The sequence below is a fragment of the Clarias gariepinus genome, chromosome 3, assembly GCF_024256425.1.
Source record: "Clarias gariepinus isolate MV-2021 ecotype Netherlands chromosome 3, CGAR_prim_01v2, whole genome shotgun sequence".
Taxonomy (NCBI): domain Eukaryota; kingdom Metazoa; phylum Chordata; class Actinopteri; order Siluriformes; family Clariidae; genus Clarias; species Clarias gariepinus.
In genome coordinates this window covers 13,690,054-13,704,977 of record NC_071102.1, presented here as the reverse complement: position 1 = coordinate 13,704,977, position 14,924 = coordinate 13,690,054, and the positions used below count along the sequence as shown (strand labels likewise).

The 14,924-nt window shown below is 38.5% G+C and overlaps 2 protein-coding genes across 3 annotated transcripts in view; one reads left to right on the top strand and one right to left on the bottom strand.

Annotated features, from left to right (window-relative positions):
- piezo1 (piezo-type mechanosensitive ion channel component 1) overlaps positions 1–3,859 on the bottom strand; it is a 113,132-nt gene extending 109,273 nt beyond the window's left edge. The window contains exon 1 of the mRNA XM_053493314.1: positions 3,283–3,859. Within this exon, the coding sequence (XP_053349289.1) occupies positions 3,283–3,346 (64 nt within the window). The 5' untranslated portion in view covers positions 3,347–3,859. The remainder of the gene's footprint in view (positions 1–3,282) is intronic.
- Positions 3,860–8,788: 4,929 nt separating this feature from the next.
- Positions 8,789–14,923, top strand: cdt1 (chromatin licensing and DNA replication factor 1). 2 transcript variants are annotated; one of them, XM_053493323.1, is made up of 10 exons: positions 8,789–9,388; positions 9,806–9,916; positions 10,010–10,245; positions 10,440–10,634; positions 11,463–11,608; positions 11,687–11,787; positions 12,143–12,331; positions 13,503–13,646; positions 13,803–14,004; positions 14,433–14,923. In XM_053493323.1, the coding sequence occupies exons 1-10, from the start codon at positions 8,897–8,899 to the stop codon at positions 14,594–14,596; spliced, it is 1,980 nt and encodes a 659-aa protein (XP_053349298.1). In that variant the 5' UTR covers positions 8,789–8,896; the 3' UTR covers positions 14,597–14,923. The 2 variants fall into 2 exon arrangements, with proteins under 2 accessions (XP_053349298.1, XP_053349299.1); XM_053493324.1 differs by lacking the exon at positions 9,806–9,916.
- The last annotated feature ends 1 nt before the right edge of the window (position 14,924 follows it).

Genomic DNA, 14,924 nt, shown 5'->3' with positions numbered 1-14,924 from the left:
TCAAACAGGACGATCATAAAGAAAAGCATGATAAGTGCAATAAAACAATTATTATTCATTAATTATCCATTTAACTTGCCCAATAAAAAACTTTTTTACTCAACAACAGACAACTTCAAAGGCTCCATATTTCACTATTCTATAACAAATGAACACAGGATCTTAAAAAAAACAACATGTTTTTCGATCCTCTTCCAAATTTGCTGCTTCAGTGTCTACATAAATGTGCTACTGCTGAGCCACGCCCTATGAGGCCACCGTGGAGCTGAGCAACAAGCCGGGGGAGGGGCTCTTCTTATATGAGGTCACAACACAGGGAAATCTAATCGGATTGTTTAAACCTTGGCCGACAAATCCAAGAAGTTTACACACACACTTGCATGCCGCACGCAGAATTATGTGTGAATTGTATAACAGTACACAAGTATACTTGTGTAATCATTTTTATTATTTAATGGAGCCATTAAAACTAAAACTATATTGTCCCTAAAACTATATTGTCCCTCAAATACATATGCAAATATATCTTTAAAACATTTTGCATTATAAATAGCCCTTATAATTAGGCTCAAGCTGCTGTTTTTTTCTTTTTTCTCTCCTTCTTTCTTTTTCTCAAGTTTGTGTATGTTTACGTCAAACGCATTACTTTAAACGCATGTCATTTAAGTGAAAAAAAAAACACTAGCATTATAATCTAAGCATAATAAAAACATTATCTCGGCTGTGAATGATCTCCACGTCGGTCATGTCAGTACCTGCTGTCGTGCTTTAAGATGCCTGGCTCTAAAATGTCCTGGAGCTGATCCTGGCTTCACTTCTTCAGTGACCTTCACAAAGCCGTGGCATTTAAGTCATCTAACCTGTTCTACAGACGAAGCCTGATGATACAAAGAACTACACAGAAGAAGATCAAGATTGAGATTATGAAAGGAAAAATCCTGTACTGATCCTGACACTCACATGGATTCTCCCTGACTTAAAACATTAACACAATATATATGATATAATTGTATATTCTGAGATCTTTTAATTACAGTACACATATATGTAAAAAATAATAAAATAATAATAATAATAACAATAATTGACCATGTTGTTAGTTCTCACTACATTGACTCACACCAAGAGACACACTCCACCAGAGCGTACAAGACTCACAACAGCAACACGATATTCTACAACAAGGTGTAAAATAAAATGTTTAACAAACAACACACCATACACCCATCCCCAAAAGCCTTATTTGCATGATTACCAGATATAACGGGCCGCTCATGGAGTCACGCCTTCCACCCGGGAGACATGAAATGATCAAACTGCACCATGATTTGAGTAAACCGGTTCTTGTGCTGCATGTGTTTCCCTTCATTGTAGTCTTTAAGCTCTTTAACACTCGTTCGACCTAAACCATAACAAACTTTTAAACATCTGCCTGACAAATCCTGAAGCGGGTGATTTCATTTGCACGCAATTCTCACGTTCAGAAGAAGCACAGGATCGTTAATCAAGCTCATGATATCATCAATACATTCACACAACATTTACATAGTGTGCATTTTTTATGCTTATCGAAATTATATTTTCAGATTCCCTCATTTTGTATATATTCACATTATATTTCTGATTCTTCACTGATAGACAAGTAGTGAGTTTATCAATCAGCAACCATGAACATAGAAAATATGGAATATGTCAACAAAAAAAAAAGTCTGTCAAAAAACATAAACGCACTCACATGGACATTATGAAACTGATATGACAAGAATATAGTTTGTAACATGTTATTAGTCAATCTAGTCATAAAAACAAGCACTAAACTGCAGCTTTCAAGGTCTAACACAGGATTTTAAAGGTGTGTCTTGTCTTTATTACCTTTACTTAGAGGGCCTGGATTGTATCATCCATCTTTAAAACTCATCTCATCTCAGAGGGATATTGGACTACAAGGTCAACGTTTGTTGTATTTTATTTTAAGCATGTTCAAGACAAACCTGGACTTTTTTATTTCTCTATATATTCCTCCCTTTTCTAATGCACTTATCCCAGCGGTCCCCTGTCGCTTGAATAGTGTCATGATAGACATTTTTCTCAGTATGCCAGAGCCATGATCAGATTGCCTGATTCAAGTCTGACACGCTGGCTTTCCAGGAACTCCTTTAATGTCCCAAATGTGTAGAAATGGCTCGAAACAAGTTCAGGGAATGTGGCGATGACTCTCATCCATGTTCCAGTAATGTACAAGTGGAGATTGAATTATTAGTGAATTATTGTGTGTACAGTTCCAATAGACAGATTGGCGATGAGTTATCCGTTGATTTTCAACGATCATGTGTTCCTTCCCTGAATGTTAACAGGGAGGATTGCAGTGGGCTCCGAACCACCCTGGCTGGGATTGTCATTCCTGGACGTACGGCCTTATTTAAACCATTTAAAGGTTTTAATATAGATAAGAGTCTAGTGACTGTACTGTGCTTGAAGTCTTCCGTAAATATCAATCAGTTTTTTTCAGTTTTACGCTTTCATTAACAAGATATGCCATCACAAGTCCTGGTTTGACTTGAACATCCATGATACATTGTAATTTGTTTGTTTGTTACTTTTTTCTTTGTTCATTCAAGTGGCTTGTCTAAAGAGTGTCCCAAAAGTGTCTACACGCTGGGAAAGTTAACAGTTCTGACAGTTCCGATCCATGAAAATAATTTTAACGTTGTCAAATGGAATCTTCAAGGCTGTCTGAAAGAAAAGATATCAAATAAATAATAAGAATGAAAATATTTTATTATTGTTTAGCTAAATTTTTTATTTTCTCCTGCATAGGGAAACTTTTGGGACGTGTTGCATGAGATAAAGAACGAAAATGTCTAGAGACAACAAACCCTGGGGTGTGTATTAGTTTCATAGCTATACATTTTTTCTTAAAATTCTCTCTCAACCCTAGGCCAAAACGCCTACTGGGGAAAACATGAATCCATACAGTAACATTTACCGCTATTATTACTATCATTACGGTTGTTGGAATATGGTGTATTTGAGGGATCATTCATATCATTATTTTGTGGATTTAATTCATACGCACAGTCAACCACGTGTCCTGTTACCCGTTACCTGATCAACAGTGTACAGTGGAGGTGAGTTGACATACAGTAGACCTCAGATTAGACTAAAAAGACTACAGTGTTGGTGAAACAACAGTTTTTGAGCACATCATCACTGCTGTTAATCATGTAAATGAGGCTGATACAGTAGGTTATAGTAGCAGGAGAAGTGGAAAGGTCAGGTTACCTGCCAGCAGTGCAGTGGGCAGCAGAAAGCAGTAGAGCAGGCCACAGATCGCCTGCAGCTCCATCAGAGCCTACAGAGGTGGAACTATACACTCCTCCAGCCAGGACACACACAGGGACACACACAGGGACACACACAGGGACACACACGGGGACACACACAGGAGCCCAGACCAGCACTCATACTGGGTTAGTTAGAGCAGACACCATCCCATAGCCAGCCTGCTCTCCAGCCTACATCCTGACTTTCCTGATGGTCCACCACCTGTCAGGCGTCCATAAGGAGCAGAAGTCCAAAAAAAAGGTTCAAAACTGTAAAAATAATCCCAAATGAAAGGCTGTCAGGGAAGCAATGTTGCGCCGCTCAGCCGCCTGTAATTCACCAGCGCTGAACTCCTACAAACTTTATTTCCATTTCAAACAACTGAATGTTGCACTCGAGCTCGAATGCGAGTGAGTACAAAAGTTTTCCAGCGGTACAAACCCTCGGAAAATAACCGGCTGTAACGAGTCGTACGGCGGCTCTCCGGCACACGGCTGCACTTTTCACTGAGTCGCGCGCGCGGCTGCTAAACTCGGCGCTGAAAAACGTGGAGCCTCGCGCCGGATTCGCTCCTCTTCAAACGACTCTTTGAAGTGAATCGGTTCTGGGAATCGATTCACTTCAAAGATCAGGCTTTTAGACAGCCTGTTTTATTGTTTGTTTTGTTTGTTTGTTTTTTACAAGGGTTTCAAACAAAGGAAAATCTATCTATATATTTATTGATCCTGAAGGGAATTCCAGATAACCAGCAGCAATAAAGACCATAACACCAGAAAGAAAAGAAGACAGAAAGAAAGGAATCCCAAAGGAATTCTCAGATATTCATCAGCAATAAAGAGAGTAATACAAGAAAAAAGAAAAAAAAAAATATATATATATATATATATATATATATATATATATATATATATATATATATATATATATATATATATATATATTATAGACACAGGGTAATGTGAGAACTAAATAAAAGTTACTCGTTAAATGCTAAGAACAAAAAACAAGATATATAATAAGCATATAAATAAAGAATATAAATCACAAGCTTTAAAAAAAAGGAACGCAGAAGTGAAATGAAGTTAACCGTGTTGTGCAATTTATGTGTGGCAAAGTGACAACAGCGAGAATAATAGTCATTGTGCAAAGAACTTAGTAATTGTGCAAAGAGTAGCATGAAAGTGACAATGAAAGAGAATCTGTGCGTAACGGCTAAATATGTAATAGTGAGAGTAACTGAGCAGACCATGAAGCTAACAGACGCAAACAGAATTAAAGATAAGTTCACTACAATGTTTATAGAGTCATTTTGCACAAAATGTGAAGTTTGGGTCATAGAAATTTCCTAAAATGTATTTCTTCTTACACACACAACTAGAACTTCTTTAATAGCACTAACTTACTTTTAAAATTTATATACATTATTTACATTTACTAACTGGTGTTACTTCTCTTCCTGGTAACACAAATGACAATAACTCCAATGACAATTTAGAGAAAAATCATAACTATTTACAAAATGCCTTCCATGTGTAAGACCATTTTAAATTATATCAAAATCAATAAATTATTGCATGTAATCAGTTTATAATAATTATAAAACAAGAGGGCCCATCACACATTTTAACATCATAGAGCTGATGACAGACGTGCTTGGGCCCTAATGAGTAACACCAATGAAAGACTTAAAATTTTTGCATAAAATTGCAAAATAAATATTGACATTTCTAAACAAATGAAGCCAGACATCTGACATACTGTAATATTTGCATTTGTCCAACTCTCTTCATCAAGTGACGCCTGATCCCATTGCATAAACAATTTTAAATTGTCTAATGTATTTCAAAACAAACTATTTTTGTGCAACAGTAACACCAATGACATAGCTAAGAATCAATTATTTTTTTCATGATTTTGGTTTCACTTATTCTATTAATGTTGTTCTGAATCAGATTTATGCAATGAAAAAAAAATCTTTAGATGAAAAGTATACGCTACCACTTTGATGTATGACATTTCTTTTACACTAATTGAAAAAAATGTTACAATTCAATATTGAACATTAAAGTAAGGAAATTTAGTTAATGATTGAAAGTACATATGATATTTTCTGAAAATATACATGTAATGTGCCTATTATGTTAGTTTGAATGGTTTTGGCATCAGCAAAACTAAGTGACAGCATTTTCCACCATTTTTGTAGGATGACCCTGCTGGGATTTATTTCCCTTTTAAATAAATAACAAAATGAATAAAACCGTGTTATTATTTAAACAACAACAACCACAACAAAAAGCCCGTAAAATTAATTTGTTTATTCGTTGTTGCTGTTTGTTTTTTATAATAGAAGTGCAAACAAATCAGAGCTTTCTCTTTTGAACTCAAGCTGATTCATTAGAACGAATTGACTCAGTGAGTCAGACCCTCCGTCGCCATGGCTACGTTCCAAAACCATGCACAACCACATTAAATAACATGTCTACACTGAGTCAGTGTTATGGCGCGAAGTGCTGTTGAGTACAGTCCTAGCCTGAAATTGGGCGACATGCAGACCGATGACGTCACTAAGTTTACCTGTACAAGGATTTATCTGTAATTTCTTTTAGCCCTAACTATATAAAAAAACTTGAAATATTAAATTCTCTTATTAAAACTTAAATTAAAACATATGTAAGTTCATATATAGATATATACCATAGCATAATATTCCATTATATTTCCTTAATGACAGTAAGAGACAGTTAGAAGGTGTGGGACTTCACATGTACACATGCATAATGTTTGCTCAGCTCATTTACAAGCTATGTGAAACACAGACAGATACTCTACAGGATTCTGTGGTTCATTGCTGCAACGCGCACCTTCAGAAGTTTATAATTTTCGTTTCTTTTAATAGTCAGGTCATATATTTATTACGGTGTGGTGTCGCCTCCTGGTGGTAGACTTGTGCAAAATGTCTGCTGAAATGTTTAAAGTCAGATTCTGATGATAACTGTCACATACATAACCATACACAGTATGAAATGCAGTGAAATGCAACTGAATAGTATTTGTAATGAAATCAAATTTAAAAATCTGGAAATTAAGTTACAATATAAAATAGAATCTAAATTGAAATATATATGAATAGAGATGAAAAATCTTTGCATAGTTACAGTAAGTTACTGGCCTTCTGATACGTTGGTCAAATCAACCAGAATTTCAGTGAGTTTAGATGAAATTTCAGGCTTGTACTAAATCATCTTTATTTGCTTTGGTGATGTCTTTTCTACCCATCAAGCCCTCTGACTTCACTACCAATCCTGTACTACTGTCGACACGGTTTCAATACAGAAACCATTTTAAAATTACATCAGCTCCATTAATCAATAATCCTCTATCCCTCCACCCCCCAACCCCCTACTTTTACACAAAGGCAGAAGAGGTTAAGATGTCTTTTTAGGGTCTGAATAAAGTTTTTTTTTTTTGTGAATATGTGGATATTAAGTATCATCTTTCCATATATTTCGGTATTTCCAGGTAAGACATTGCACCTTATTATCGTTTTCAGAATTTCCAATTTTTCATTCATCAGCAATGTATGTCACATGTTCTTTGCTTCTTTTTTTTTCAACCATTAATATGTAGATTCTGGTGTGATTACGTCAAAACTATATCTGTAATTTATAACCCAAATATTGTCATTAAGTTTGCCTTGATGTAGCAGTTTTGGGTGCTGTTTTATTGATCCTGGTACAACATGAAGCAATTAGATATTTTGGTCGTCACATCTTTGATAGCCATCTGTTGATTCTTTGGAAATCCCACAGATTGCCAACTTCTTCCTAGTGGCTTAAACACATGCCCTTTTAAATTTAGAAAAAAAATAAGATAATTAATTAGAGGTAATCTTGGAAAATATAACAACTATTTCTTGTATATTTTAACTCTTTGAGGTCTCTAACCCCTGACTAAACCCCTTAGATTTTTTTATTTTGCTTTCCTTTACTTCCTTTATTTATTGTAAAGTTATATATATATATATATATATATATGTTATGTACAAAATAAATAGATATCTATAAATAGAAATAGATCTGTAAAATATAAAAATATGATTGTATAATAGAAGTATAATATAAACATATGGTGTCTCTGTCTCTAATATAGTCTAATCATCAGCCACCACAAATGAATTTACGTTATGTAGAATAATTTATTGTAGATATACACGCAGAGGAAGGCGTTGCGTGACGTCACTATGCTATAGTGTTGTATGCTTTGATCATTTTTCTATTGTTAGTTAATTAAAACCCAACCGGCACAGATCGGGGGTTCTGCGCTAAAACGCTCTCTTGCCACGGTGGCCTCCCCCCCCCCCCCCCCCCCCCCATTATCTCTAACAAAAATTACATTACAACATAGATTAATATGTTTATTATTATCAATTATAATATTACTAGTATAATGAGCCCATATCACGTAACAGCCAACAAGACCATTAATAAATATATAATGTCATATATTATTACCTTGTGGGGTTTGCCATGTAAAACAAAAATGTTTACAATAAAGAAATATTGTAAATAAATGTGCTAATTATTATTTCAACATCTTTATATATGAAGCATGACATAAAACTAAATTTATCATAAAAAAACATATAGAAGTAAACATGTTGCACATCAAAACGATTGCATAAACACATACTGATTAAAACATTTACAGTTAGTTATTATTTCACTTTAGAGATTAGATCAAATTAGATACGTAAAAAAAAATGAGTTTAATATACCAATCTTTTATTGGTATTTACAAAGGCTATCACATAACTAGAAATTATTACAGTTCTAAGGTAATATTTAATCATAAAAAAGATGTAATATATATATATATATATAAATAACATATTTTTTATGATTAAATATTACCTTAGTACTATAATAATTTCTATTCATGTGACAGCCTTCGTATATTTAACCACTACTGAAATATTGGGATGACGTCACAAAAACGAAGACCTCTCAAATGGTTTCAATTTTTTAAAACCCCGAAAACAACCATAAAAACACGTGATTGCGTGTAGCTGTGCTATTTTTTTGGCCAACGTGACACATGGGTTTTGGTGTCATGTTTGAATAGATGGTTGAAATGAAATTAAATTCAGTTCACCAAATTGCCTATGTTATGCTAAAAAAGATATACTGTCACTCTATACTGCACAATTATCTGTATATGTTTATTTAATAATAAAAAAAAGCTAAATGCTCTAAGTTTTTGAGTAAAAATAGTGTTAAATCTCTTATGCCGCCCTAGATCCAACAGGAAATGCTTTTCTATTCATGTCCAATCAGGGTCACGTCCACGTCGTTTGATCAACGAGATGAACCAATCAGAGTGCGTGAAGCGGCAGCGCTAAGCCCCCGACTGCCCTACATAGGTCACGTGGTACCGTTTCGCGGGAAAGTTTATAGAGGAAGCGCGCTGGGGGGAGGTTTGTTCAGCGCAGCAGGTTTACTTCTCAGAGTTTTAAACAGACCTCTGAAGAAAGGTTTAGGACTTTATTTGGGGTATTTGTTTTCTCTCCACAGACATGGCTCAGGCTCGAGTCACTGATTATTTCTCCCAGTCTAAAAGAGCTGGTGTGGATCGGTCTCTGCGATCGAAATCTCAAAAAGCGAGAAGCGCTGAACAGGACCGAGCGGGGTGCGAGGCGAGCGTGTCCAAAACAAGGCCGCAGAGGAGCAGTCGCGTCCAGGAGGACAGCGAGCAGCTGCGGTCCGTGCAGGAGGAGTTTCTCAGGGTGATCGACGAGGCGGTGTCGGGATCCGATCTCACACCGGGCAGCACAGAGGCGGATAAAGCCGGAGCGCCCCGGAGCCCCCGGACCCCGAAGAGGAGCTCCAGCGAGGCTGAGTTTGACCTGTGCGCCGCCGTGTTCGATCTCTCCTCCGCCACCGAGCAGCACAGCACGGCCAAGAAACGGCTCCGGGTCGCGGCCAAGAAGGAGACAGAACCCGCTGGGAATGGGAGGAGGACGGCGAGGAAGAAACTCGTGCTCTCCAAACACGAGGAGACCGAAAAGGTAAAGGGCTTTGTATGTATGGAAGTGTGTTTGTTTACATGAGGCTAGCAGCCTGCGCTAATGCTAACTCTCACGTATTGTTTAATGCGCCTTACGTCATGTCTGATGGAGCACTTTTATGTCTGACTTTTTAGAACAGTATGAAACATATGCCCTGTTCGGTATCTGTGTAGTATCGCGATATTTTGTCCAAGAGATCACAGTTCTCCATACTTTAAGAATTAGCATGAGCTTATCAAACAAATGCTTTAAAAGCTAAAATAAACCTGAAGTTCTTTAATGATTTAACTGAAAAGTCAGCATAGTGGAAAATCTATATAGTATATCTATAGTATAGTCTTCGGACACCATTTATATGAGACAGACAGACAGAGGATCGTAACCCTCACTGATCATGCCTGTGATGTTTGCATGCAGGCCCCGGTCAACACACCCTCCCATAAAGGTTCGAACCCTGTAGTCGAGACCAAGTCAAAAGCCTCACCTGAGATCAAAGTGAGCAGTCCCAAACAGACCACCACGGACAAGGTACGCTGCCGAGAATCCGCAGTAACCGTGTGGGTTTGTGTTTTGCTCCAGTGATTCGTCCTAATCAGTCGCTGTGTCTCTGTCATCTTTCAGAAATCTTTCTCCAAAGAGGATGTTGCTTCGCTGAAGGCTCGTCTGCAGAAGCTGAAAGGGCAGGCTGAAGCGGTGAGCTCGCCGACCCCGGCACCCGTGTCTGCGCTCGCTGAGCTCAAAGCCCGACTGGACAGCGCCAGGGAGCTCGCAGCTAAAGCGAATCAGAGGAAGGAGGAGAGAGCGGTCGAGGAGATAAGCAGAGATGAGCAGACACCAGACCACAAAGTGGCTGAAGGGTAAGATACACCCTCCTCCACATTCCACAACACTCACCCTTACGGTCACACGTTGAGTCTGTCGCATTATGTTTAAATCTCCTGTCCCAGACAGAATACCTGCTATTACTCATGCTGTCGGACCGTCCGTCAGGTCACTCGTTGTATATTTTTAGACTTTAACATACTTGTTGGTGCTGCTTCTTCTGTTTCAGTGAAAAGCTTCCTGCTTATCAGCGCTACCACACACTAGCTCAGGACGTTCCTCCCAGCCTCGCCCTGCCCTTCAAATACAAGGTTTTGGCAGAAATGTTCCGCAGTATGGACACCATCGTCGGTATGCTCTACAACCGCTCGGAAACGGTCACCTTCGCTAAAGTCAAACAAGGAGTCCAAGACATGATGCGCAAGTAAGGATGATTTACTGTATAGTATGTTTTAAAGGGTAATATTGGAAACTTCAGGGTCTAGCTTCAGGGTCTGCTCACTACTTTTAGTATTAAATATCATGCCGATACGCATAGACGGTGTTGGGGGACGTTACTTTTTTTGAAGTAACTAATTACATTGCAAACTAACTGTCTTTAAAAAGTATCCAGCTACAGTACAGCGTTACTTTCTGATAAAAGTAACTAGTTGGAGTACTTTTCCATTGCAGGAAAGTAAAACTCCTTTGTGCTTCCTCGTGCATGTTGTTTTAGTCAAGGCCCTTACCATTATTCTCAGTGAAGTTTGGCCCATAATCTGTTAACTACTAATATTCCCATCTTACCTACATGGCATAGACCATGACATCTTTGCATGATTAGAACTGCCCTGTTTTCACGATAAATACAATTGCACATCACGGGTTGCACTACATTCACTTATTTCAATTTATATTAAAATACGATCACATATACAAACCTCCATCATGTCTTCCTTGCTACTGGTTGTATGGGATTTCCTTTGGGATCTATAAAGTATCTATTCATCTATGCATCTGCGATATCTTTGCAGAATGTCTCTCCACATTACAGATGATACTTTATTATTCCTTGTTAATAAATATATTGCAACTTTTATTCTAATTTATTGTCCCTGAAGTTGTTTCTGTAGCGATAACATAATAGAACGAGCGATTAACATAAACCCGAGAGAGACATTAATGCTGTCGGAAACGGCGTTATATAACATTAATCAGCTCCTTGACACCAGTCGGATTGTGTAAAAGATTAATCGCTTGTTGTTCTCTCCAGGCGTTTTGAAGAGTCTCATATAGGACAGATTAAGACGGTGTATCCGTCCGCCTACGTCTTGAGGCAGGAGAAGAACATCCCGACCTTCAGCGCAACGGTGAAAAAATCCTCCTACCAGCTCACCGTGGAGCCACTCATCGAAGAAGGTGACTAGCTCGTAACTCGTAGGCTGTCTATCTTGTGTGTGATGAATTAGTTGCTCATGAGATTTTGTTGAACTGCAGAAACAAATGGAATCCGGCCCATCCTGTCTGCTACTCGTCTGCTGGAGAGGCGGCGCGTGTTTCATCAGAACTTGGTTGACATCGTGAAGGGACACCATAAGGTTTGTACAGCGCTTCATCCAACATTAAAAAAAAAAAAAATAATTACAACGGTATAAACTTGGTATAGTGGTTTACACCATAGCCTTGCATCTTCAGGGTCGAGGGTTCAAGTCCCGTTTCATGTTTTCCCAGTGCTTGGTCGGTTTCCCTCCACATGCAGATTAGGACAGTTGCCATTTCCAAATTGCCCAGTGTGTGTTTGTGCCCTACAATTTGGCACTCCATCCAAAGTGTACCCCACCAAGTCCCCTAGGTTTAGACTCTAGGCCTCCCATGACTGTACAGGATAAGCTGTATTGAATGAGTGCTTTATAAAACCTGAATGTACATTAACGTCTCTGGTCTGTCCTTCAGGTGTTCCTAGCTTCGCTGAACCCCGCTTTAGTGGTCCCTGACGATAAAATAACCCGCTGGCACCCCAAATTCAACGTGGATGAGGTGCCCAACATCCTGCCTGGCGATTTGCCTCAGCCTCCACAGACGGAGAAACTCACCACTGCTCAGGAAGTGCTGGACCGAGCCCGTGCCCTCATGACCCCTAAGGTAAATGCGGGCGGCGTCAGGAGCATCAGCAGTCTAGAGAGAGAGATGTGTGGACAATCCAAAATTAGAATATTGAGATAAAGTTAATTCCGTTTTGTGACTTGATTTAAAGTGACACACTTGTCTTCTAAATTCATTACATGTAACGTGAAATACTTTTAAGAATGTTTCTCATGAAAATCAAGCGCAATCAAAAAAATAATTTGCAATAATTTATGACTTACAAATTATTTTGATGTACTAATTTCTGGATTGAATGCTTCGTCCGGGCACATTTAGCAATGTGGCATGGAGACGATCAGCCTGTGGCGTTACTGTAGACCAGGTTGCTTTAACAGCAGCCTTCAGCTCACCTGTATTGTTTCTCATCTTCCTCCTGACAGTAGAACATAGATTCTAATCAGGCCCAGTGATATGATGGTCAGCTAATCAGTTAGTTGTAGTTTTGGCACTTTGAGCAGATTAGTTGTCCACAGTCTTTCCCAAAGGAAATGTAATTTAGACCACTGGGCAGGAGTGACTTGACATTAGGGATGCAACATTTGTGGCCCTTTTCCTTATGATGTCTATGCATGGAGGCTCTTGAGTCACTAACTCCAGCCTCACTCCACTCCATTCCTTGTGAAACTCTCCAAACGCCTCGCATCAGTTTTACTTGACCATCTTTTTTAGGCTGCAGTCATTTATAGCACTGCTCGTCCCAAACCTTTCCAGTCAACTTTACATGAACATACTTTAATGCACGGCCCGTTCCGTGGCTTATGGGCGTTGATCATCTGGACAACGGTCAAGTCAGCAGTCTTCCCCAGGGTTGTAGCGAACTATAATGAAATGCACAATATTTATACCGTGTGAATATGAAACTCTAATCTTTTTTGTTTGATGAGCTGTAAGCAATAATCTTCATTAAAGCAAACAGGAAAAAAAGCTAAGAAATTCACTTTACATGTATTGAATTTTCACTTGAAACTATGAAAGACTTTTTTCCACATCTTTTTGAGATGCACTGTATATATTATGTATAATTTATATAATTTTTTATTATGGCACAATTTATTGCTTACATTTTCGTTTACTTGTTTACAACAGTGCTGTGTATAAGTAAAACTGTTTAAAACTCCATACTTTTCCGGCTCCTGTTCATGTGCAACTGTTAAAATGTCTCTCTCAGATGGAGAAAGCTTTAGCAAACATGGCTTTAAAAACAGCAGAAGCGGCATGTTCGAAAGAGAGCACAGCACCAGTGAAACCAGCTGCGACGCCCATCCAGACCCCCAGTGCCCTCAAAGGAGTGTCCCAGTCTCTGCTAGAGAGGGTAGGTTCAAAATCTTCATGCGCTAATGGCAATGGGCAACTTAAAAAATTTTCTTTTTTTTTTTTTTTTTTTTAATCTTAATTTTTGTATTTTATAGTTGCCTAATTTCCATGTTGTGATGACTTTAAAAAAAACTTCCCCTTCTTCCTTGCTCAGATTCGGGCTAAAGAGGCTCAGAAACTTCAAGCAGCCATGACACGGAATCCTGAACAGGAGGAGCGTCTGGGGATGATGTCCCGTCTGCCGGAGATGGCCAGGATTCTGAGAAATGTCTTTGTAGCTGAGAAAAAGCCGGCCTTGATCATGGAGTTGGCCTGTAATCGCATGATCGCCAGCTACCGCTCTTCTCTCAGTGCAGGTAAGCACGTGTGACCCCTCGAACAAAAACTTAGCATCATATAATGGGATAATTCATGTTCAAGGATTTTTCAATATCTTGAATTAAATTTAAGGAAAAGTTATTCATGATTTGAACTAAAATCTGGTGGCACGGTGGTGTAGTGGTTAGCACTGTCGCCTTGCACCGCCAGAGTCCTGGTTCGATTTCCGTCTCTGTGTGCATGGAGTTTGTATGTTCTCCCCGTGCTTGGTGTGTTACCTCTGGGTTCTCCGGTTTCCTCCCACATTCCAAAGATATGCAGATTAGGCTAATTGTCTGTAGTGTGTGTGTGCCCTGCCTTGTGCCCTAAGTCTCCTGGGATAAGACCCAGTTCCGTGCGACCCTGAATACAGGGTAAAGCGGTATTGATGATGGAGTAAACAAAAATCCATTGGTTTATGTTTCAGGGGAAATGGAGAAACACCTTCGTTTGCTGGTGGAGTTGGCTCCAGAGTGGCTCACGCTGCATCCCATCAGAAAAGATTTTTACCTCAAGCTGAACAAGAACACTAACATGAATCTGCTTTTGGAGAAACTGAATGAGAAGATAAAAGAAGAGGAGAAACTCTGAGAATGTGCAGCAGATGTTGGACTTGTTGAAATGATGTGCAATAGTTTCTGTTTTTAATCTCTGAACACTTTTTTTTTTTTTTTTTTTTTATAAAAAAAGCTCCCCATGCTCATGAAAGAAATGTTTTACAGAATTTAACAGAATATAGAATTTTTTTTTTGTGAAACCCTTTGATAAAATTAAATGACTGACTGTCTTTTAGGGTTGAGTGCTAATAAGAAAATGCACCCTGAGCTGTTTCATTTGTACGTTCACTGTACAGCAGCAGCTCATGTGACAAACTGTGAGCTTCTTAAATGTCAAATAAACAAGCTATTTTGAACTCCAG

Coding starts and splice junctions, on each gene's coding strand:
- cdt1 (XM_053493323.1), top strand. CDS start 8,897: ATGGCTCAGGCTCGAGTCACTGATTATTTCTCCCAGTCTAAAAGAGCT. Junction 10,635..11,462: donor GTCCAAGACATGATGCGCAA/GTAAGGATGATT, acceptor TGTTCTCTCCAG/GCGTTTTGAAGAGTCTCATA. Junction 13,647..13,802: donor CCCAGTCTCTGCTAGAGAGG/GTAGGTTCAAAA, acceptor TTCCTTGCTCAG/ATTCGGGCTAAAGAGGCTCA.